Source organism: Artemia sp. Qi Xiang Cuo, chromosome 9 (genome assembly GCF_049724085.1).
Source record: "Artemia sp. Qi Xiang Cuo chromosome 9, ASM4972408v1, whole genome shotgun sequence".
Lineage (NCBI taxonomy): Eukaryota > Metazoa > Arthropoda > Branchiopoda > Anostraca > Artemiidae > Artemia > Artemia sp. Qi Xiang Cuo.
The window spans coordinates 12313049-12339136 of NC_142802.1; the positions used below are offsets into that span (position 1 = coordinate 12313049).

Here is a 26088-nt window from a genome sequence, read left to right on the forward strand (position 1 = left end):
GGCGATTGATTTCTTTTTTATGGTTCTTTGGATATATTGTATTTTCTTTTTTTTCTCATTTCCCCTTGTATCCCTGGCCACGGAGCCTTTCGAGGGGGATTAGGAGTGTTGTGATGGGATTGTGTATGTATTGTGGAATAAAAACTCTGAACTCTGAACTTAAAATCTGGTTTTGAGAGCACAAGAGTTACAGTATTAAATGAGCCCCCTCCCTTCTCCCTCTATGAGACTTTAAATACGATACTTACCAATATTACCGCCAACTTCGAACAGAGAGTGACTAGCAATTGTTGACTCCATATTAGCTGTGCTCAGTAAACAAGAGAAATATGTTGCTGATGTGTTTGAATCATTACTTCCTTGTCTTTGGTTTGACCGACGCCTTAATAAAGTTCCTTCTTTTGAGGGTCTCGAAATAAAGTCCTCCACCACCCTAAGAATAAATAAAATTTAGCTAAATATAAAAATGTAATTTATATAAAGTACATGAAACAGTAAATACATTTTTCTATAAAATGCGTACTTTCCATTGAGGCCGGCTTCATTTTCAATTGATATCTACGCCCAGTTGAAAGCTGCGGGGACCAATATTCACTCTTTGGCAAAACTTAGCTAGGAAGAAAGTAAATCCAGGCCTCAAGTGGAGCCGCTATTAATTTTATTGTTAAGATCGAACTACTAACAACATAGGTTATGAAGGTAAAGGATAAGACCCTCCAGGGCCATTGATGGCTCATAGGGTGTCAAGTTGGGGTTTAAGTTACTGAGTCTTTTTCACAGAGACAGGTAGCAGGTCTGTCCCCCAACTTCGCGGTACGAGGAAACGAACCTTAGGCCCCGTACTGCTGAAAAGATTATCGATTCACTTTGATACCACAGGCTTAAACAGAGTGGTTTTAAACAAAGTGTAAAGTTTTTTTCGTATCTCATAAATTAATAGTATCATGAGGTAAATGATATTTTTGTAAACTCCGAAGAGCTATCCAGAGGAGTTATTGATTCCAATTTGTTTAGATAAGTTGCTTATATTTTTAATCCTATAATCAATTATCTCATCAAGTTGGTATCAATAGTTCTGTTTGGCATATTTTTTCACAGGCAATGCCGTATGCAGGGAGGGGGGATTCAAGGTTTGATCCCCCCCGAAATCTGTCAGACTCGTAAAAACGTAACAAAAAGGCCTATGAACAAATTTCTGATATTTTTAAAGCTTTTTTGCAAAACTCTCTTCCGAAAAAAATAACCCCCCCCCCCCCAACAAAAACTCTGGGTATACCCTTGTCCACGGGATTTCCAAGAATATTATTCATTTTGTGACGTTACTGATTTACAAGATAAGAAAAATAATAAGCTTTTACTTCTTTTTAACAAAGCTTTATTTGCTGGATATCCTACAATAGTGATTCCAAGGATAAAGGCTGATCAAGTAGGTATAAAAGTAAACGCTGGAAAGGGTGCAATTAAAAACACTGTCTCAAAGACTCAAGAAAACCCTACTGCAAACATTTTAAGCATCTATCTACAAAAATGCTGGATTTTTCGCCGGGAGAAAGATCATCGATAAGTATTTATTTGTTGTTTTTTTTTCCAGGGGTAATCGTATCGAACCACTGGTCCTAGAAGAACAAGAGACGGCTTGCTCAAATGGAAATTAAAGTTTCTAGCGTCCTTTTCAAGCGACCAAAAATACTTGAGGGTAACTATCCCCCTTCCCCACGCTTGTTCGTCAGATCAGAATTTTGCCCTCTAAATTAAACGCTGAATTAAAATAGCCCCTCTCAAACCAGCCGCTTTAAGAAAGCATTGGATTATACTCTCACTGTTGCTTGGACAGCGCCTGTCTTGATTAAATGCTTTGTTTTAGAGTTTGCTTGTTTTTTTTGTCCTTAGCATTTTCTTTCATATATTTTTACTTTTTATTTGCCTTTGTCGACAGAGGGCAGTCGAGTGAAGGTCTCGACCAAAATGTCTACCTATAAATTCTTCCTTATTTCACTGGCTGGAAATATCCTCGTTTGTTCTTCTTCACAATTTTTACATTTTGTCATGCATAGCCACTGTGGTCAGAAATTATAAGTTATTAAATCTTTGGCACATTTTGACGCTATGGCTAGCAATCTCACCTCGTAATTACAGCAGCAGCAGTGGAACGTACGTCCAATTTAACAGGGTATTGTTCAACAAGCCACTGGTGAGCATTTACTCGCAAAATTCCATCTTGAAAGTCAACTTCATTGACAATTTTTCTATAAATGGCTTCACGCTTTCCTCGTGATAAAAGACGTCGTACCTAAAAAAAAATAAAAAAAAATCACATTTAATTAATAAGTCTTCAAATCTACAGTGATGACAGTGGTCAAATATGGCTCTGAAGCATAGGCGCTCCGAAAACCGGATGAAGATTTGCTAGATTTTTTTGGAGAGAAATTGCCTACGGATTGTTCTGAGTACCCGGCTGACTGACCGTATTTTAAACGGTAGGCTGTGCGAAAAATGTGGTTCAATCCCGCTTTGTGGGGCTATAATGAAAGAAAGGTTGAGATGGCTAGGGCGCGTCGCGCGGATGGAAGATGACATATTGCCGAAGATGGTCCTTTTCGGCCAACCGTCTAGGGCTAAACGGAAGGCAGTCGTCTTCATCTGGAGTGGGAGGGGGTCATAAAGAAAGATTTAAAGGAAATGGGAACTTCCTTGGAGGGGGGTGTAAAAAGGAAGGTTTTGAATAGATATTAAATTACTTTTTTTATTTTTTAATTTAACCTTTTGGTTTTGCCAAATCTTTTCTTTTTAATGTTTATTGACTTTATTATTTTATTTTGGTTTCAAATTACTTTATTTATTACTTAAATTACTTTTTTAATTCAATCTTTTGGTTTTGCCGAGTATGGTTATTTTTATTTAAATACAGTATTCTCTCTCTGTCTCTCTTTATTTTTGCTGCAGCAGAGTTCCCAGAATTTTTTGGGACTGGAATATTTTAATTTCTACATTTTGGGAGATTGGACTTGATACGAAAGATGTTTTGTTACAGTGCCTTTTTAAAGCGCTCACTTTCCAAGGGCGCCAATTCGTGTAAATGTAGGGGGCAGGCAAAAATTATTTTTTAAGATCTAGGGTAATTTTGTTTTATGTCCAACTTTTTTAATGGATTTAGCAAAACTGTAGTCTTCTAAACTTAGGACGGGGTGGGGGGCCAAACTTTAGGGGGAACGCACCACCACCCCCAATTGACACAGCTTCCACTTTCACGAGATTAAACAAGAAAGAGAGACTCTCAAAAAATCCCAGGCTAAACAAAACATTCCCATTTTTTTTTTACAAATATTTAACCCCAAAGCTTCTATCTCAGGCTGGATCATAATGGTACATTTTACAACCTTCCTAGCTATTGCTTAACCTCTTTAAAAGGACTCTAAACGTACTATCAAATGCTTATAAGACCTTTTATAGAATGTCTATTTTTAAAACCTAATCCTGGCTTGACAAAAACAGAGAGGCACACATAAACAAAACAGCAACACAATCAATTAACTGAAACTACTATGGCGGAATAATATCAGGTTTTTGGGGTTGGCAAACACAAATTCCTTTGCATCCATAGGCAAGCCACACCTTGGCAAACTTTTGGCTTGCGACGTGACTATCAAATAGTACCAGCAAACCTTAATAACCCACACTAAATTCTAATTTTACAACCGGTTTTTATTGGAAAAAACGAGAAAAAACAAACAAGATAGTCATTATGTCGTTGGTTATTAAAGGCCAAGTTATTCTTCTTCGGTGATCCAAAAGGAAGTATGATAGATGAAGTAGATTGAACAGCAGAGTAGAAAAACTGATTTTTTTATTTTTTTATTTTTTTTTTTTTAGCATTTTTTTTACTGTTGTTGAAAGCAGTTGTTCGTAAGCAGAATATTTTTTAGGCGTTCAACATACTAAAAAAACAGTTTCAATGTCAAAAGCTACTATTTCTAGCTATTCTTGTGAATGGGAAAAGAGTATATTACAGCAGCTTGGAAAATACGGGTATTTCTAAACAACTTCAGAACAAAATAAGTTAAATCAGAACGGGTTGAACCAATGGGTAGACATTATTCACTTTAAGGGAGATGGCTTTAAACCTCAATTAAAAATATCACATGATATCTACTGGATTACCATCGCTGAAGTAACCAGTGCTACGTTTACTGTTCACACTTGCGTAACGGGCCATTTTCGCGATCCCGGTACATTCAAGCTTTAGAGTTTAACACATTTTTTAAGAAAAAATTGTTAACTAAGATTGTTTTCTAGCAAGCATGTTCTGAAGAAAAACTAGCCTGATTGACAAAAAGAGTAGAAAGTTAGGAAAATTTAAAATAAAACAAGAAGATAAATTCTGGTTTACGAAATTTAAAATACTAAAGTGACAATGTAAGAATTTGGTCTTTTTTGCCGCGACAAAAATTTTAGATCAAAGAAACGTGCACAGGGGGTATTGAGTGATTCTCATAACCCTTTTGGGGCACCCTCTCCCTTATCAAATCCTAAGATAGGGTTGACTATGTGGAGAACAGCGGCAGAGTCTGTACTTTTGGTTGTTGCTTCTATTGTGATTTTAATTGTTTCTAAACCATAAAGAATCTATGCGAACAGCATTTTTCAAGATCTTGAAGCAAACAAAATTATTCATCTGTGCGTCATAAAAAAGCGAAAATCTTTCATATACTTTGTTTTTTACAAACTTCTAATATTTCATATACTTAAATATTTATAATACCTTCAATGATCACAACTTTTGTATAATTGAATCTTCCAGAAAAAAGAGTAAGCGTTAATCTTGTTAACGTTAGGAGACAATAGGGGGTTATTTAACCTATCATAATGTCAATCCTGTTTCCAAAAAAAACAGTTCTACAGAAATCATGCAAACAAGCAAAACCTATTTTTTTGCGGTTTTAAAATTTATCTCAAAACATTCAATCAGGAGGTTTACAAACACTCTACATTCCTGTGAAACCTTTATATTATTGAGCTTCTTAATCAAGAACATTACTTGAAAGAGATTCCTCACATTCATATGGCTCAGAAATTCGTAAGACACTTGCTTAAAAGAGAGAATTCTCATTTAATGAGGCAAAAAATAATTTATTCTCTCACATATCCCCACCTTCTTTATGATGCATCAACCCCTCTCCCCCGAAGAAAAAACTGAAGCAACGTCTCTGTAGGTAAAATGGTAATTTGTAATTAATAAATACGGCTTTTGGTTGCTGAATATACCCATTCGCATAGAGAGGTTCTTTAGTAACTGCAAAATTAACATTACACAATAAAACCTCTTTGTGAATCCGATGAGTAGGAAATAACTTTTTTTTGGGGGGGAGGGGCACAATATGGGTGTTTGAGTCCTTCAAAATCACTAATTCAGATTTGCTACATGATAATTTGACATGCTACGAAATATAAGCGTGATACGTATTATTTAGTTCAAAGCTTATAAAAATACACTTCCGACAGCATTGTTTTAGAACCTGAGATCTTCTTTGTGGAGGGTTTGAATTTCACGGTGTTGGGATTCCTTGTTCCCAATAAGCATCTGGACGGATTTAAGGATATTCAAATAGCATCCCGTGTGGATATTTCTATTTTCAGATCCGCCTTGAAAAATCAAAAAAATCATGTCTGAAAAATATTCTGAAAATGCCGTTAAACTGGATAGATCCGTTTAAACTATATCATCCAAACTTTATTAAAAAAAAAATATTAAGTCAACCAAAAAAAAAATCAAAACTAGAATTAATACAAAATACTTTATTGCGTGGCTTGCTCTAGTTCACACCAATGGGAATAATATTGCTGAAAATTGTAAAAACGTTCAAGCTTCAGGAACTCATCGAACTAAAAAACAAGTTATTTTAAGTGAAAGTAAAGAGGGACATTAAAACTTAAAATGGACATAATTTATTTTTCTGTGAGAGAGTCCACCCCTAAATCCATCACTCTTCACGATAAAGTTTAAATTAGTGCTCTACTGGAAGAGTTTTAAAGAGAAAAAAATGTTTTCCAAGATATTTCCAAGTGTTTTACCTACTGCTTGCCTTTCAGAATATTTGAACTGAGACTCCCACCCCGTGAGATTGAGCCAAAAGACCCTCCCCATATTGCTAGTACTAATTTCCAACGCAGTCAATTAATAAACCTCCATATACTAATTTCCATGGAAATTAGTGACCTAAATACGTTTTAACCTCCCCCCCCCCTCATTATCACTAAAACATTATCAGGGTTACCGATAAGACATTAGAAATGTAGCTAGCTTTGATTTTAATGTAACAATCACCTATTGGAAAAGTATCAAGGATGTTTTGGTAAAAAGCAATTTACCAAAGAAAATTTTACTTCTATTCCAGAGACAAACATATTATATATATATATATATATATATATATATATATATATATATATATATATATATATATATATATATATATATATATATATATATATATATATATATATATATATATATATATATATATATATATATATATATATATATATATATATATATATATATATATATATATATATATATATATATATATATATATATATATATAGAAAAGGGATTTGACCTAAGGCCTCCTCTCATTAGGGGAATATATTTCTACTGAGCATGCAATATCCTTTATTACAGTTCACCTTTTTTATGAAAACAGTGTTTTTCATAAAAATGTTTTTCATGTTTTTCGAATATATATATATATATATATATATATATATATATATATATATATATATATATATATATATATATATATATATATATATACATATTGAGGCACCTTTCAAAATATCAATCTATATGTTCACTAACTGAAGCTTTGAGGCTCCCCCTTACACGTAAAGATCTACTTACCCCCACCCTGACCGCTGAGGCGCAAGGATACAGTAATCTATAGCCGTTAGTTTTACTTGATCGACGGTCTTTCATAGGGGTTCATTCCTTATGGGCTGCATGTATACTTAGAAGTCAATGGGCGAGCGTGACTCAGTTTATGGTCTCTGAGGATGTAATACCATAGGCTTATAAATGGTCTTCTGGTAGTTCAAAAATATTGGCTACTGTAGAATTTTCAGTTGATAACAATTTTATCCTATTCGGAACAAAAATACTTTTTTCGGGGGGGGACCTTTCTTTTCCCAAAAGTAGGAACCTTACTTGAAGTAGGCACCTTGCTGTGGCGTCATCGTCTTATAATTAGAAATAGCACTAGAAAAGTAATTTCCTGTTAAAGAGGCCTTTTCCAATAAGCTACGATCCTTGGCCCGGAGCTATAGATCCGTCCTTCCTGTGTTCTTCTTGGGAAAAATACAAAATTTCGTATTTTCGTTTGAATTTAATTGAATTTAACAAAATTGTTTTATTCAATGGAAATCTGACTTGCATATAGAGAATGCACGGGAGTGATCCTATTTTTCTTTATAATATATTTACAGGAAAAAGATAGCTTTTAGTTATAGGCACATACGCACATTGTCGTTCTTATATTTTTTGGGTCCCCATAATTTTTCAAATTAACAAGTTCAATTTTTTTCAAGTTCAAAGTAATTTTATAAGAAAAACAAACGCAGAAAAAATACAAAACTCACAGGGTGATGACCATTAACCTCCTTCAAGACTTTCCTGTATTGATCAGCTTCGAAAGTTCGCCTTAAATGCTTAATAAGTGCAGGAGGGATAGTCCACAAAACATTACGATATTTGATTAGCAGCTTTGCAGCAGAACAGCTAGCGGCAGCGAATGTTACCTGCAGAGTTAAAGAGTACTTAATTACAAAATAGCTAGATGTGTTTTTCTGCTTGAATGTTCGACTCACTTTTCTTTTATCTTAAGACACACAAATCCCCCTAGCTTCAAGCAGGATCGCTTCACGAGCCAAATTTCAAGTGTCTTTACAAAAGGAGTCTTTGCAGGGTTGAATATTCAATTCACTTTTTTCCTATTTTAACACACACATAAACTTTTATCTTTAGACAAATTTTCGACAAATATCTTTAGACAAATTTAGACTCAAATTTGCGCGTCAGATTTTAAGTCGCCGGCTGGAAAACCAAGTCTTCACGAGGTCAAATATTTGATTCACTTTGGTTTCAATACTTCTATGCAACAAAAAAGTTTAGATTCTGAAAAAAGTTAATTTTTTTTTTTACGAGCCAGATCCCAAGTCGTCAGATAAAAAATCCAGTCTTCACGAGGGCGAATATCTGGTTCATTTTGGTTTCAATGCTGATACACAACAAAGACATTTAGGTTTTCTAAAATATTAAATAAAAAAAACAAGTTTTTTAAACTGAAAGTAAGGAGCGACATTAAAACTTAAAACGAACAGAAATTATTCTGTATATGAAAGAGACTGTCCCCTCCTCAACGCCTCAGTCTTTACGCTAAAGTTTTTTATTATTTTAAAAAATAAAGTTGTGAGACAGAGTCAAACTTTAGCGTAAAGAGCGGGGCGTGAGGAGGGGACAGTCTCTTTCATATACAGAATAATTTCTGTTCGTTTTAAGTTTTAATGTCGCTCCTTACTTTCAGTTTAAAAAACTTGTTTTTTTATTTAATTTTTGAACGTTTTTGAATAAATGCAGGTTTTGATCTTGGCTCACCGTACATGAATAAATAAAACAAAATTTTCCTATTAATTTACTTTTATTTAGTTAAATGGCTTTCTCGAAACTTGTTTAATTTTATATACGAACATTTTTATTAGTAATAAATATACGTAACTTACGAATTAACTTACGTAACGAACTTCTATATTCATATGTTTTTAATACGTTTATTAGGGGGTTCGCCCCCTAGTCAATACCTTGCTCTTTAAGTGAAAGTTCAAATTTTGTTCCAATTCTTTAGAAATGACCGCTTAATCACACAGGCCGTTAATTAGAATAAATAGCTCTTATGAAAGTACTAAAAAATTTTTGGCTTAAAGAGCGAGGCATTGACTACGGGGTGAACCCAATTATATATGTAATATTTTCTTTTCGTTTAAAGTTTCGACGTTGCTGCTGTTGCAGTTGAAATACTTGTTTTTTTATATTAAAGTTATGATCTTTTTTTAAACAATGCTGGGAAGTCCGGCGTCCCCTTCATAGCAATGTCCCTTCCCCCATGAAAACTTCCTTCATGGAAAGATCCTCTCATATCACCCCTGACCTCCCCCCCACTACCAGGAAAAATATCCCCTGACAACGTCTGTCTACTTCCAAATAACCAATACTAGCCTATATGTTAACATTGGGTAAAGTTCATAACTTTCAGCCCTCCCCCCGGGAACTTAGGGGGATTAAGTCATCCTAAAAGACATACTTATAATATTTTCGAACATGCTGAACAGAATGGCTATCTCAAAATTTTGACCAGGTGACTTTGGGAAAAAACTGAGCATCGGAGGGGGCCTAGTTGCCCTCCATTTTTTTTGGTCACTTAAAAAAGGGCACTAGAACTTTCAGTTTCCATTCCAATGAACCCTCCCACGATATTCTAGGACAACTGGTTCGATACGATCACCCCTGGGGAAAAAAAACAAAAAACAAATAAACACGCACCCGTGATCTTTCTTCTGGCAAAAAATGCAAAATTCCACATTTTTGCAGATGGGAGCTTGAAACCTCTACAGTAGGGTTATCTGATACACGGAATATGATTGTGGGATTTTCATTAAGGTTCTATAACTTTTAGGGGTTCTTTCCCCCTTTTTTCGAAAATCAGCCAAATTTTCTCAGGCGCCTAACTTTTGATGGGTAGGATTAAACTCAATGAAACTTATATATTTGAAATCAGCATTAAAATGTGATTCTTTTGATGTATCTATTTGTATCAAAATGCCGTTTTCTAGAGTTTCGGTTACCATTGAGCCGGGTCGCTCCTTACTTACAGTTCGTTACCACGAACTGTTTGATTGATGAGCGAGCCAGATTTCAAGCCATTTGGTGAAGAAAGGAGTCTTGGCGTATTTGGTCCGCTTTTCTTTCAATTCAAGCACGGAAAAAAAACACACAAACAAACGTTTAGGTCCTTTTTGATAAGAAGCAACCAAACCGTGTCTAGTTTCATTCAATCTCTCATATTTACATGAATTTCGTAACCTCAGATCCCTCCCTTGCTGCAAGATCCCTCCCTTTTCTGGGAAATAAACTTTTCAAAGCCTCCATGGATAACCAAATTATAAAAGCTTCCTGACAAAAGACAAAAATACAAAGTCTTAAAAATTATTTATTCTAAGTATCCATACTCTTCGTTTATTAGAATTAGAAACTTTCACCTAATTATTATATCAGTAGTTTCTAATCTTTGTTTTTAACGTATTTTGGAAACTACTATCAACACCAGAAATGGTATAAAGACCTTATCAGTAATAATTTCAAACATAATAAAATATAATTGATGTGTTTCTTTAAAGGTATAAAGTGAAACTCGCAACTCGTTTTCTTTTCGCATAGAAATTACAAAACAAATATCTTTACGGATAATTCAAGATAAATATATTTTAAAAGTTCCAGTAAAACTCAAACTTTCAAAACAAACTTACCAGTGATGCTATTCATTCTAATAAAATTAAATTTATTTCATTTAAAGCATGAAATAAAACCCACTGCTCTTTTTCTTGTCATGTAGACACACTAATAATAATTCAATTATATTATAAATTTATTATATAATTCAAATCTAAAACTTCAAGTAAGAGTAGCTTTAGATCATTGAAACTTCTTAATCATTCCTGAACGCTGAAAAATTTATAAGCCTCAGCGCTCAAAAGCGTGTGTTTAAGCCCAAGTATTTCAACTTCTAAGAATTATAACCTGTTTTTAAGCTCCCTAATTCCTTGAAATTTCGTCCTTAGACCAAGCACTAGGAATTTACATCTGGGTCGGGCCAATTAAAAAAAAAAAAAAAAAAAAAAAAAAAAAAAAATGGCGAGTTATATTAAAAATTTCAAAATTTTGGAAAATCTTTCCTCATATAATCTAAACAATTTTGATTTTTAGTGGGTTATTCCGTAAATATCCCACTTCCAACTATGTGCTTGCCATGGATAGACTTGTGGCGAGTGGGGTGGGTAATTCCTTCTCTGGACACTCACTCCTTTAGTGCAAGTATATTGTCTTCTGATTCGCTTCCTTCCGATGATAAAAAATCCTTCTATATAAATGAATGTCATTGATAATGTCAGTAACTCCCAGCTAATCATTAATCCAAAAACAACCATGTGAAGTTAAGCAACGGGTACATGAAGCGATTAATTCTCCATTGTACAATAAAGTCAGTAGCCAATAGGTGTCAAATCCGTACAAGAGAGTGTAGGTTTTTGTTCTTATTTACGCCTCTTGTCTGGTGGGTTCTTTAGCCAGTAAATGAATGAATTAATAATATTTGCTTTCTTACCCCATTCGAAAGATCGTCTTTTTCATTAATTTTTAGCTTTTTTCTTGGTTCAATAAGGTGTGGAGCCAAAATCATCGCAACGTTCTGCAACGCCATTTTATTTATAGGTTCAAATTCGGCAATTTTTAGCATAAATGGATGAGTTCTTTAACCTTTTTTAATCTTTTCGTCTGACGGTTTCTTTGGATCGTAAACGAATCAATTATAATAATTGTGTTCTTACCTCATTCGAAAGATTATCCTTGTCACTGATTTTTAACTTTTTCCTTGGTACAAAGAGATTTGGAGCCAAAATCATCGCGACGTTTTGCAACGACATTTTATTTACAGGTTCAAATTCGGCTACTTTTAACATAAACGAAAGAATTGCTGCTAATGTAGATCGGTGGGCTTTCGGTAGGAGAATTATTAACAAGTTCATTGCTTCTAATTGGTCCCATATTTCTGGCAATTCTAAAATAAATGATAAGAAAATGTTTTTACGATTTTTTTACTTAAGCTAAAATAAAAACAAACACAGAATCGCGTACATACAATCATAAACTCCAAATTTGGGCTTGTTTTCTTTTAGATAAAAATTAATAAACCGACTGTTTTAGTGAATTTCGAAGCTGATTAGGTCATATTCGAAAACAAAAGAAACTGACACAATTAAAGTAAAAACTTCAATTAAAGTAAAAATTAAAAAATTAAAGTGACAAATTAATAACAGCCCCCCCCCCCCAGTAGACACAAATATGAGCAAAAAGAGTTGAATCAAAGTGAAAATTTTCATGGCAGTGGGCAATCCCCAGCCATGCTCCCCTCCAGCCGCGGCAACCGGGCAGCTGACCCAGTTCCCCCTCCTCTGAACGGCTCTGGTCCTGGGAGGATCACCTAGTAGTGATAAACGTGAAAGATGCCCAGGAAACATTATAAAGCTTTTAATAACCAAGCAATGACTTAGTCACTGAACGATCTGTTCAGATACGTGCATGACACGCAAAATAGTTAAAGTTCATATTCTCAGGTACACGAATAGTCTCAGGTATACGCCAAATAAAATTATGTAATATAAAGTACTGTAAAGCATTTCTGAGCTATATTTAACCCTCTTCTTATGCAGACCAACAGTTCTGCATGCAGGGGGCTCTGGGGCCTCTCTCTCTCTCTCTCTCTCTATCGACATCAGTCGCCTCATATTGAATCAAAGCAACACAGATGCAACGTTTAAATATTTAGATGAAATAAAAATAAAAAAAAAAAAAAAATCCCCAAAACTCTAAGGCTTTTTTTTTTTTTTTTTTTTGTACTGGAATGGGTGTTTCAATCTCTCACTTTTGTATCGCAAGTGTAGTCATAGAAAGAATTAAGAAAACGGAGAAGCCATAATTGTTTTCTTTTTCATCTATATGTGTAACCGTGGTGCGAGTCGTGGATTAGAAAAATTAATCTCACTTTCTAACACATGTTCGAATATAGTGTGATGCAGAAAACCTTTGCTTTGGGCAAAAAAAAAATGAACGAAGAGGTCAAGGATAAAAAAGAATATAAGATACTTGAATGGCAAAATCAGCACGAGTCCAGCAGCGGCCGATCTTCGAGATCCCAGTGCCGAAAACAAGGAAAGGGAAAGGCGAAAACTTCAAAGACTTTCAGCCATTTACACAGTTATTATTGGCCTTGCCCGTATTTTTAAACTTAAAATTAAGGAATTTGTCTTGAATCCTTCTCAATCATCAGGAATGGCCAGTTCATTCTTAAAAAGTATCTTAATTAAAGAAAACTGATCAGCTTAAGGAGCCAAGATAAAGTATAGTTTCAGTAACCTGTATAAAGCAAAAGAAAAACAACAGGCGAGTTAAAGGATATTTACCATTGACTAGATAAAAAGCATCCATATACTCGAAAGTGAGCAATGGCTTAGGAAGCTCTCGCAAAACCTGCTTAAGCAAAGCTGCCAAATCGTGACAAGAGGCGTTTTGTATACTTTTCTCTACTTTTTCACGCTTATCCTCCCATAGCTCATCATCCATTGAACGATCACTGTAAAGTGACTGTGATGACCTTGAAAATATGAAAAAATTAGCAAGCCAAAAACAAAAATTTTATTCAGTGACGTAATTAGAAGGCAAGAGGGTAAACTTGTCCCCCAGCACAGCATCTGTCGGGGTGTCATTTACATATACATGGATAACACATATATTTTGAAAGATGGGCTCACTCTCGTTGTTAAGAAGAATGGACACAAAAACTGACATTGCCCCTGGGCGCTGAATAAACCTACCTACATATTTGTTATATAAGTAAATCTAACTGAGCTAAAAGCAAATTTAGTAAAAAAACAAAAATGAAATTGGGGATAAGAAGAAGAAAATTTTCAGGGATTAAAGAACTACTCAGCAAGTCAATTAGACTATAAAACAAATTCTAGGAAAAACTGTAAGCAGAACCAAACTAGGTTTAGGTATAATTAAATTAATTTATCATTAATAATTAGGAAAGATCAAAACAGAAATATTATTTATGGGGGGATATACAATAAATTTATAGATAATGTAAATTGAAAATAGAATGAAAAGATTAAGTTAGAAAAGATAAACCAAACGAACGATTATTACATAGACAACATACAAAATGAGGCACTTTTTTGGGAGGGGGGGTCTTGGGTGGCTTTCAAAGTAGTTAAATTTGAAATGGCGCGTTCAATAAAGTGTGTTCAAAAGTGTATCCGCTTTACATGGGTTTAGTACTTGTGATAAATTAAGTACTACTAGTCATTGCTGCCAGATGGAGCAAATTATCTAGGTGCTTCTCTGGATAATAACGCCTTGTGATCTCCAAATCCACACATTTTTCAAAACAATTTATTGAAAGATGACCCTTTTTGGCAAGTTGTCAATTAAGAAATTTTGTCTTCGACGAATTTTCGCTCTTGTAATTGCGCTATCGTATACCCAGCCTCTTTTAACAATTAATTAAAAAAAAACTTTCCGAAAAATAAGTTTTTCAAAGAAAAGTAAAGGCCATATTAAAATGAAGCTCAGCAGATACAAATACCTATTAAAATACAAACTCAAAACGACCAGAAATTACTGTTAAAGAATAAATGAAACCCAAAACGAACAAAAATTGAATAAATAATCATAGCAAAAAACATACAACAAGTAATAATACAAATGAATGAATAGATCTTAAAGAGAGTAATGCTTAGATTGAATATGAAAATCAAGCTTAAAACAAAAAAAATGTTTTGCTATTAAAGTGTAAATGAAACTTAAAAAGAACAGAAATTAAATAAACAATCAATGCGAACAAACATACAATAGATATTAATGTAAATGAATAAATAAATCTTAAAACGAGTGAAACTTAAATTGAATTTGCAAATCAAGTTTGAATCAAATAAAATAACTACAAACAAGAGTTTGGTTATCGCATCACTGCAGAAGCCTAAAACCTACTGCGTCATTGACGCTTTACTGAAAACTATATGAGTCTTGAACAGTCTTGGAAAGTATAAACAAAATCAAATTTAATATTAGATATATAATGATATTAATTGTTGAAAGATCCATCACTTAAAGATTTTTGTTTCGCTGTAATTTTCGATGCTGTAAGAACTGGAAAAGAATAAATTTGTAATATACGAGTAATTCGTTTTTAGTGAAGCGCCAATGACGCCGAAGGCTTTAGGTTTTCACAGTTAAAGAAGGCGGCAGTATCCAAATTTTGTTTGTACTGAAACTATATTTGTCTTGAACAATCTTGGAAAGAACTAATAAATTGAACTGAATATTTGATGTATAATGATATTAATTGCTGAATGCTCATCCGTTCAAAATTTTACAGTAATTTTAGTATTTATTTTCAATATTAAGTACAAAAGAAAAAATTTGTAATATAATTCGTTTTCAGGAAAGCGCCAATGACGCAGTAGGTTTTAGGCTTCTGCAGTGATGCGATACCCAAACTCTTACTTGTAGTTATTTTTATTCGATTCAAACTTGATTTGCATATTCAGTTTCTGTTTCTCTTGTTTTAATATTTATTTATTCCTTTACATTAATATATATTGTATGTTTGTTCGCATTGATTGTTGATTTAATTTCTGTTCGTTTTAAGTTTCATTTATACTTGAATAGCAAAATATTTTTTTTCGTTTTAAGCTTCATTTTCATATTCAATCTAAGCATTACTCGCTTTAAGATCTAAAGTTTCATTGATATTGTTAATTGTTGTTTGTTATTTGCATTGATTGTTTATTTAATTTCTGTTCGTTTTCAGTTTCATTTATACTTCAATAGGAAAATATTTTTTTTTATTTTAAACTTGATTTTCATATTCAATCTATTTATATTATTAATTGTTGTATGTTTTTGCTATGATGTTTATTTAATTTATGTTAGTTTTGTGTTTCATTTATTCTTTAATAGTAATTTCTGGTCATTTTTTGTTTGAATTTTAAAAGTTATTTGTATCTGCTGAGCTTAAGTTTATAATGGCCTTTACTTTTCTTTTAAAATCTTATTTTTCGGAAAGTTTTTTTTACTTAATTTTTGTTCGTTTTTGATCACAAAAAGTTTCAAGTTTTTATGGCATGGGGGGGAGTGCCTTCTGTCCGATTATTCTTGACTTTAAAAAACGGATCTAGAACTTTCGATTTAAATCAAATGAGGCTTTTTTCAAAGTCTATACGATTACCTCTTTGATAAAAACCCTTTGATATGAACAATAGACAGCTTGCATAACTTGTGGACAGCGATTGACAACACTGAATGTATTGAAAAAATTGCTCCAATAAGGGAGTTTAGACCATTTCACTTGCTGACACAGAGAGATAACGACTGTTTGGAATTGGCCTTAATAGGATTTTGTTTGCTAAAGTAATTTTGCATCTATCGCAGAGTATGTATTTTAACCTTATAATAGGATAATTATAATAGATTTACTAGGTGTTCTTCCCATACAAAACTTTACCTTATTAAAGTCTTTGGGTTGGGGGCAGCGTAGTTGGCATAAAGAAGAAAACTTTAGCGTAGATAGTAGGAGAGGGGGAGGGTGAAGTTGCAGACTCATCCAATACAGGGCGGAACTTCACTTATCTCATCCGCTCCCGATTTAGGAGATTAGACAGACTCATTGGGCTGTAGAATGTTGGATCGTTTGAGTTTTGGAAGACGTTAAAATACTCAACAGTATTTTATTTTTTTAGTTATTGCAGGATTAATTTCACAGATTATGCAATGGTGAACCCCCTTAATATTTCCCTTTGGCCTGCAAATTGGAGGATATCAGGGGGTGGGGTTTAATGCTAAGGGGTGGGCGGGCAGGGCTGGCTGTACACAACAAAATGAGGAGTTTTTAGAAAAAGACCCAATAAAACATTAGAGCCTTATGGTTTTTATGACCTTTGGTTTTCTATTGTCTAAAACTTAGTAACAGAAAAAAATTAATTAAAAAAACTAAAATAACTTTACAAAAGGGATAACCATTAACAAGCACTATGTAAGGCTATCCTCAAATTTGAGTTGCAAATGGGAGGATATTAAGCGGTCGGGTTTAATCCTAAAGGGTGGGTGGACGGGGCTGGCTGTGCACAATCTTCCCGTTGGTGACCCTGTTTTCACTATTCTTAGTGCACACCTAAAAAACAATAAAACATCGAAACCTTATTGCCTTTATGACCTTTAGTTTTCTATTGTCTAAAACTTAGTAACATAAGAAAATTAATTTAAGAAACTATATTTATTTATTAATTTACATTAATATCAATTGTATGTTTGTTTGCATTGGTTGTTTATTTAATGATTGTTTGATTGTTTATATGCCCCCAGGGCATAATTTACAACGCCTACCCCCGGGTCCTGGTGGGCTGTGTCGACACCGGAGTTTTTTGTTATCAGAACTTTGAACTATTTTAACAAAATGTCTATCTCAAAATTTTTATCTGATGCATTTAGGGCGTGGAGGAGGGAGGGGGGGGGGCTAGTTGCCCTCCAATCTCTTTTGACTCTTAAAAAGTAAACATGAACTTTAAATTTCAAATCAAATGAGCCCTCTCTAGAGTTTATACGAGCATCCCTTCCATAAGAACTATATATGCCCCTAGAGCATTACTCATAACGCCTGCCTCCGGGCCCTGGTGGGTTCCGTCGACACAGGAATTTTTTCTTATCTGACCTTTGAACTATTTTTAATGAAATGGCTATTATAAAATTTTTATCGGATGGTCTTGGGGAAAAAAGGGTATGTGGGGGGGCTAGTTGCCCTTGGATATCTTTTGACTCTTAAAAATTCAATTAAAACATTTAATTTCCAATCAAATGAGCCCTCTCTGAAGTTTATACAAGCTTTCCTTACATAAGAACCATATATGCCCCCAGGGCATAACTTATAACCCTTGCCCCTGAAGACTGTGGGGGGAGTGTCCTGCTCAAACATATAATTTCCAGAATTTTCAACTACGTTGAACAAAATGGCTAGATAAAAATTTTGATTGGATGTGTTTGGGGAAATGGTGGGCGTTTAAGGGGTATTAGTTGCCTTTGAATCACTTTAGACTATTAAAAAGGGATTTAGACATTTAAATTTTCAATCGAATGAGCCCTTTCTGAAGTTTCTACGACAACGTTGTCTATACAAAACCTTACATGCCCCCAGGGCATAGCTTACAACCCTTACCATGAGGGCTGTGGGCGAGTTGTCATCCTCAAAGACCTAACTTCCAGAACTTAAAGCTATGTTAAATAAAATGGCTATCTCAAAATTTTGATTGGATGTGTTTGGGGAAAAGGTGGGCGTGATAGGGGGGTTAGTTGCCCTCCCATCCCTTTTGACTATTAAAAAGCACACTAGCCCTTTGAATTTTCAATTGAATGAGCCTTTTTTGAAGTTTCTAATACCTTCTATAAAAACCTTATATGCCGCCAGGGCATAACTTAAAACCCTTGCTCTGAGGGTGGTGGGGAGTGTCCTCCTCAAAAACGTATTTTCTATCTGGAATGCAACTACGCTGAACAAAGTGGCTATCTCAAAATTTTGATTGGATGTGTTTGGGGGAATGATGGGCGTGGGGGGGGGGATAGTTGCCCGCCAATCACTTTCGACAATTAAAAAAGCCACTAGCCCTTTGAATTTCCAGTCGAATGAGCCATTGTTGAAGTTTCCCTCCAATCACTTTCGACTATTAAAAAGGGCAATAGCCCTTTGAATTTCCAATCGAATGAGCCTTTTTTGAAGTTTCTACGACAACGCCTTCTATAAAAACCTTATGTGCCCCCAGGGCATAACTTAAAACCCTTGCCCTGAGGGTTGTGGGGGAGTGTCCTCCTCAAAAACATATTTTCTATCTGGAAATCAACTACGCTGAACAAAATTGCTATCTCAAAATTTTGATTGGATGTGTTTGGGGGAATGATGGGCGTGGGGGGAGGGGATAGTTGCCCGCCAATCACTTTCGACAATTAAAAAAGCCACTAGCCCTTTGAATTTCCAGTCGAATGAGCCATTGTTGAAGTTTCTACGACAACGCCTTCTATAAAACCTTATATACCCCCAGGGTATAACTTAAAACCCTTGGCCTGAGGGTTGTGGGGGAGTGTCCTCCTCAAAAACATATTTTCTATGTGAAAATCAACTAGGCTGAACAAAAGGGCTATCCCAAAATTCTGATGGGATGGGCGGGGGGCAATGATGGGCGGGGGGGGGTTCTTGTTATCTTTTAGTCATTTTCGACCATTAAAAAGGGCACTAGACATTTCAATTTCCAATCAAATGAGCCTTTTTTGAAGTTTCTACGACAACGCTTTCTATAAAAAACCTTATATGCCCCCAGGGCATAACTTACAACCCATAACTTACAACCCTTGCCCTGAGGACTGTGGGGGAGTGTCCTCCTCAAAAACATATTTTCTATCTGGAGATCAACTACGCTGAACAAAATGGCTATCTCAAAATTTTGATTAGATGTGTTTGGGGGAATGATGGGCGGGGGGGGCTAGTTGCCCTCCAATCACTTTTGACCCTTAAAAAGGGCACTAGAACTCTCGATTTCCATTCGAATGAGCCCCCTTTGAAGTTTCTACGACAACCCTTTCCGTATGAAGTGCCTCTGGGGAAAAACAACAAACAATAATAATAAAACATTTGAGCCGTATGGCCTTTCCTATAGGCAACGCTATAGCGTTGCCTCTGTTACTGCTGGTGGGTGTTTCACCCTCCTATTTATAATCTTTACTTTTCTGCATTTTGTTATTTTATTTTACTCTGTTTTTTGTTTGAGCATTTTTACTTTTCTATCTTAGTTTTAACCAAACTTATACTATTTCTTGTATATACTTAAGCTCTCTATGATGAAGACGACATAGTAGATATTTACCCATAATTTGTGTTGTCATTCCGTTTCTCCTGGATATTCCATTTTATTTTCTTATTCCTTCTTTGGCAATACGGGTCCCAGGATTCGGTCCCAGCCGTAGCAAGGTTGGGGGACAAGCTTGCTACTTGTCCCTGTAAAAACATCAAGCAACTGGAACGTCGATTCGATGCCATATGTGCCAGCAATGGCTCTGGAGGATCTTTATCCTTATTCCTTCTAGTTCTATTTTTTTTTTTTTTTTTTTTTTTTTAGCTAATTGTACTATTCGTCACTAAAATTGTGGTGTATCACTATGAGTTTTTGCCAAGTAGAACCTTTTAGACCAAAATCAACTCTTCAAGACCAAAAATGGCAACCCTTGCACCATGAGAAACATTTTATTGTAATTCCAAATTATTTTGATTCAAAAAAGCCGTTTTTTATGTAACATTAAATTTAAAAATACAATATTTTTCAACTGAAAGTAAGGAGCAATATTAAAACTTAAAACGAACAGAAATTATTATGTATATGAGGGGGTTTGCCTTCTAGTCAATACCTCGGTCTTAACGCTAAAGTTCGAAATTTTGTTTTAATTCTTTAAGAATGACCCCTGAATCACAAAGGCCGTTTAATTAGAATAGATAGCTTTTTTGAAAGTACTACAAAAAACTTAAGCGTAAAGAGCGAGATATTGACTATTGGGCAAACCCCCTCACATACGTAATAATTTCTGATCGTTCTTTAAATAATGCTGGGAAACCCGGCGCTCCCTTCATAGAAATGTCTCTTCCCCCATAAAAATATCCTTCACAGAAAGATCCTCCTCCTGAAAACGTCTGTAAACTTCCTAATAATCAATTATGCTATGTGTAAACAAAGTCCATAGCTTGCAGCCCTTCCCCCGGGGACTGTGGGGAACTAAGTCATCCTCAAAGACATAGTTATTAGATTTTCAACTATGCTGAACAAAATGGTTATCTCCATATGTTTGTCGGGCAACTTTAAGAAAAAATGAGCGTGGGAGGGGGCCTAGTTGCCCTCCCCTTTTTTGTCACTTAAAAAGGGCACTAGAAGTTTTAATTTCAGTTCAAATGAGCCCTCTCGCGATATTCTAGGACCACTGGATCGATACAATCACCCCTGGAAAAAAAACAAATAAACTTACATCCGTGATCTTTCTTCTGGCAAAAATACAAAATTCCACATTTTTGAAGATAGGAGCTTGAAACCTCTACAGTAGGGTTCTCTGATACACTGAATCTGATGGTATAATTTTCATTAAGATTCTATCACTTTCAAGGGGTAATTCCCCCTTTTTCGAAAATAAGGCAAATTTTTCAGGCTCGTAACTTTTGATGAGTAAGATTAAACTTGATGAAACTTACATATTTTACATCAGCATAAAAATTCCATTCTCTTAATGTATCTATTTAGATCAAAATTCCGTTTTTTAGAGTTTCGGTTACTATTGAATCGGGTCGCTCCTTACTTACAGTTCGTTACCAAGAACTGTTTGAAAAACATGGAAAACAAATTTCGCACTTTTTCAATAAAGTATGCATAGCCTAAGAGCAGGGACAGCTCCAGACATGTTTTTCCTCAAAGAAGGTCAAAGGTTGCACTAATTATAGGGGTGGAGGGGCTAAAAATACTGATGATGGATCCCAAGTTTCGTTAGTGCCTCCCCCCCCCCCAAAAAAAAAATCTCCATCCCTGTATAAGAAGAATTCTCAAGACTGTGTATTCCTTACCTTGACAGGTTCAAATCAATTTCAGGTATTTCTCCTGGGTAGAAATGAGTTTCAATTTCTTTGTGAAGGGTGGCTATCTTTTGTTTGTGTCCTGGAACTCTGAGTATTCCTTCCTCCTTCACTCCTCGTTGGTCGAGCTGATATAGTATCTAAAATTTAAAAAACCAAATAAAAGAAATAGATAAAATGGAGTCTTAAAGTTTAAAATTTATTCTTCTAATTTTTTTTTTTTTTTTTTTACAATGTATAAAGAAGAAGAAAGCATTTTTTCTATTATTTTTTTCTTCCTTGACACCTCCCTGGTCAATCTGCTGAAAAATTAAGCCTTTGCAAAAGTCGAAGAAAAAAATTAACTGAAACCTACTGTTTTTCCAAATACATTCTAAGACTACACTGGTCATAAATGAAGTTGGACTAAAAACGAGAAAATAAATTTACATTTTTTGACAGAAATATTTTTTTTCTCAACGGATTTGTCGGTTTGAATTTTAATAATATTTTGAGGAGCTGGACAGATTGTAGCCCCCTTGGGTCCATCAGCAGTTCTGGGTCATACCTGTGTATCCCCTTTGTGCAGTAAATGACAGAGTATGCAGGCTCGTGATGAAGACGTGTTTAATATACTTAAAACTTGTTAATATTCTTTTCTAACGATATGTTTTTATTTTATTGATAGTTGCAGCTCAGTCACATACTGAAGGATAAATTTTCGTCCACGCTCCTTTAAATGTCAAAATTTTTCCACTTGTTCTCAAATTTTGTCTGTGTTTTCTATTATGGCAATTTTTTCCTTTCTAAGCCACCCCAATGCTAAAAACATTTATGCCATCGTATTTCAGATCATTCTTGGTGAAAGATAACTTTCCAAAAAGAATTTGTTCAATTGAATCCTGAACATGTTTAAGGGGGAAAGATCGAAAAAAACTTATTTAAAATGTGCTTTTACGCGTAAAACAATAATATTACCAAAAAGAGTAAGAAAAATACCATCCTATACTTTTGTGTTAAAAATCGGTCTGTAATCCCAATGGTTTATTTTTGTCACGCATTTTGCAAGCCAGCCAAATTATCCCTTAAGTATATATCAGAAAGTGAAGCAAAATAATACCTCCTTCTTCTTGAGCCAGTAAAAAGAAAGCCATATTTTAGCCAGTAAAAAGAAAGTAAAACCACAACAGTTTTTTTTACAAAGCATTTTAAGGCAGCAAAAAGAACCAATAAGAATTTGAGTCACAATATTTTTACACAAATAAACTCTCGGTTTCTCTATGGTCAAGACCGAATGAAGAGCGAATGCAGCGATTAGGTTCCATCGGGCCCCGTGTTACCATCAAAATGAAAAAAAACAGATTTCGAAATTTAAAGCAGATTGTTTTTGACGATAAGGGATAAATTAAGAATTATTCAAATAATTAAAAATATATTTATGTTAAGTTTGCACTACTGGATGAGATTTATCAATGTATTTATCATTATATAATATACATTTTATACTATAGAAAACTGATACCCGTAAAAGTTCATGTCAAGTTTATTGAATTTAATCAGGATGGTTTCATATTAGAGAGATTTTGCACTGCGTGCGTGAACTACTTTACATAACTAAGCTACTATGCATGAATATTTTATTTAAATATTCAATATATAGAGAGGGCCCCGCAAAAAAATCCAATCCCGCACCTATTTGATCCGGGCCTATCAATAGTATAACTAATATTTTCTTTCAACTCGAACTGCAACTTCTATAAGACTATATACTTTTTTTTACTTTATTAATAAACGCGATTATAACACTTCACAATTTACAACTACTGCACTAATGAAAAAAAAATCTATAAGAACAAATAGATTTGCTATTTAGGACAAAGTAATAGTCAAATTTCTCTAAAGTCTTCATCCGCATCCCTCCCATATTTTTTTGACCAAGCTAAGAGCATGCAACTTTCATTTCTAATTAAAAACAAAAGTATGACCCTATTACGACCAAAAATTGTACAAGAGAAATTACCACTAAACACCTAGGAGTAAAAAATGATTGATAGTACAGCAACTAAAAATTAAAAGAAAACGAGGCCGAAATCATTACTATTAATTATAGCTGCTAGCCGAATGCTAAAGTATTAGTGTCAAGATCAGTGTAACCCATTAAGAAGCAGTAGATGTGGCATTTTCAAAAATCATTTATTGCCAGGTCTGCAAAGAAGTTGGACTTAAATGTAACGAGACCTTTCATAAGAGTAACATAGAATACCAAAAAAAAAAAAAAAAAAAGTGGTAATCACGAAATGGGAATTAATGACTGTTTAACAAACTTATAGAACTTCAATAAGGTTCCACTTTACACAAGATCCACTTTGCAAGATAGTGTTCCAAAGCCCATAAAAGGGTCTTGGAATTTATAAGGATAAAAGAAACTAGGTTTTCTGATAGACTTAATCGCGCAATTATATTTTTTTTTCTCTAAAAAAAAATGCTGAAAAACGGCCAATGTTCTAATTTAAAATGTGTATTTGAATATCCGCTGTGACTTAAATGACTCTTTTGTTTGCTCTACAGTAAGAGTCAGTAAGCTTCTCTCACCCTTCAGAACCAATTTTGGGTCTTTAGCTTAACTAGTGATTAAATAATAAAAAAAAAATCAACTGAAAGTAAGGAACGACGTTAAAACTTGAAACGAACAGAAATTATTCCGTATATGAAAGGGGCTGTCCCCTCCTCAATGCCTCGCTCTTTACGCTAAAGTTGTTCATTGTTTAAAAAGAAGAGTTGTGAGAAAGTCAGATAGAAATATGGACCCGTAACCACTGCATCTGAAGAAGCTGTTGATCTTTGTGCTCTCTTCAACAGTTTACCACCGGGTTAAGGGCTGCAGTGCCACGAGCTGAAGGTGGCCTTAAAGCAGTTAAGAATTCCGTCACTGTTTGGTAAGACTGATGACTTTGACCTTCAATTCAAGCTCTACTCACCACTCAAGAATGACAACAGTTTTGAGTGATGTCAAAATAAGATGGATATTTAAATCAAGCAAGCTGCTTTGCTGCCAAAAACCAAAAGAAATTAATTCCACTTTTTACTTTAATTTGCCAGCACTCACTTCATTTATATAAGAATTGAGGGGAAGAAGATTTTGTAAACTAAATATATAAGGGCCTCATCTTTTCCATATAGCCAACAGTTCGCTTTGGAGCTTTAGCTATTTTAAACGCTAGTTGAAAAAAAGGCTATAGAATTAATCGTTTTGTTGTTTTTCGTTTTTTTTTTGGTTTATTTCTAATTTGCTTTTTGTCAAGAACGTAAAACCCTGTCAGAGTAAAATAGACAAATACATGTGACGTAGGGCAGAATTGGCAGCACTAAAGATATTTTTAGGACGATAAAATAAAAGTTCGAAATAGGGATAAAATCCCTTTTTAATAGACAGTGTATAATAAATTTCACAAAAAATACCAGATATTTCGGTCACATATATAGTGACCGTCATCAGTAGTAAAACTATACTAAAACAATTTGAAACAAAAGTTTATATACTAAATCAAATAAAACTATCAAATGTGACCGAAATATCTGGTATTTTTTTGTGAAATTTATTATACACTGTCTATTAAAAAGGATTTAATCCCTATTTTGAACTTTTATTTTATCGTCATGGAAAGGCAGTGTGGTCTCCGAAATTATCTACGTGATATTCTTAGCGGTATTGAATTTTCTTAATTATTAGTACGGGGTATTAATTCACGAAAAATATCTGAAGGGGACAGGGATGTTTTTTTATGAAAATACAAAAAAGATATTTTTCAAGTGTAAGCATTTTTTTCAATATTTTTGTTGAAAATACCAAAAAAACTATTTCTCAAAATCCAGAGCTCCCCCCTATTTAGACCTCTGATTATTAGTAAAGAGCTGAGAAAAATCGGGAGCGCATATTACTTCCATCATAAACCGGTTTGTCTTACATAAGTTACACTCAAACTCTAATTCCATCTTACGCAAGTTAAAAACTTAAAAAATGGCTTCGCCTACCTTCTGAAGTATAAGAGGAATTTCGCACGAAGGTACCAGAAGACTATCTTTTTCTAGTAACCGCTCAAGGCTTACACCAAATACGGACCTTCCTAAAAAATAAGGAATGAATTTAAGCACGTGAAAAATAAAGTAGAAAATACCAATTTAAATTTTCTGGGTTTTTAATGTTTCTGGTCAAGACATCGATGCTTTGAAAAAGGAAGATACCATCGCACCACTAGGATGGATATATTCACCTATTTTTTTCTTGGGGGGAGTCCTTTCACCATAACATTCAATGGCACAAAAAGGCTGAAGGTAAACCATTCGATGCTAATTAATTGAAGTCAAATTTGCAGCTATCTAATGCGTACAATTTTTTAGAAAGTTGAACAATCAACTTGCCTATAGTAATCCTAGTGGCGTGAAACACGAACGTATGGCGGGAGGGGCGATGGATCCCCACTCGAAAGCGAAAAAATTCCCAAAAATATATGGACACTTCTTATTCAAACAAGCATATAAAACTTTTTTTTATCACTGGCCATCCGAAACATTCCTGCGT

At 34.4% G+C, this 26088-nt stretch overlaps 1 protein-coding gene across 1 annotated transcript in view; it reads right to left on the reverse strand.

Annotated features, from left to right (window-relative positions):
* The window catches only part of LOC148948317 (rho GTPase-activating protein 18-like), a 62609-nt gene that overhangs the window by 10273 nt on the left and 26248 nt on the right, over nt 1–26088 (reverse strand). Inside the window, exons 2-8 of the mRNA XM_089094293.1 lie at nt 25542–25633; nt 21522–21670; nt 13285–13475; nt 11653–11882; nt 7636–7794; nt 2124–2290; nt 249–433 (exon numbers count right to left, since the gene is read on the reverse strand). Of these exons, the coding sequence (XP_088950419.1) occupies nt 249–433; nt 2124–2290; nt 7636–7794; nt 11653–11882; nt 13285–13475; nt 21522–21670; nt 25542–25633 (1173 nt within the window). The remainder of the gene's footprint in view (nt 1–248; nt 434–2123; nt 2291–7635; nt 7795–11652; nt 11883–13284; nt 13476–21521; nt 21671–25541; nt 25634–26088) is intronic.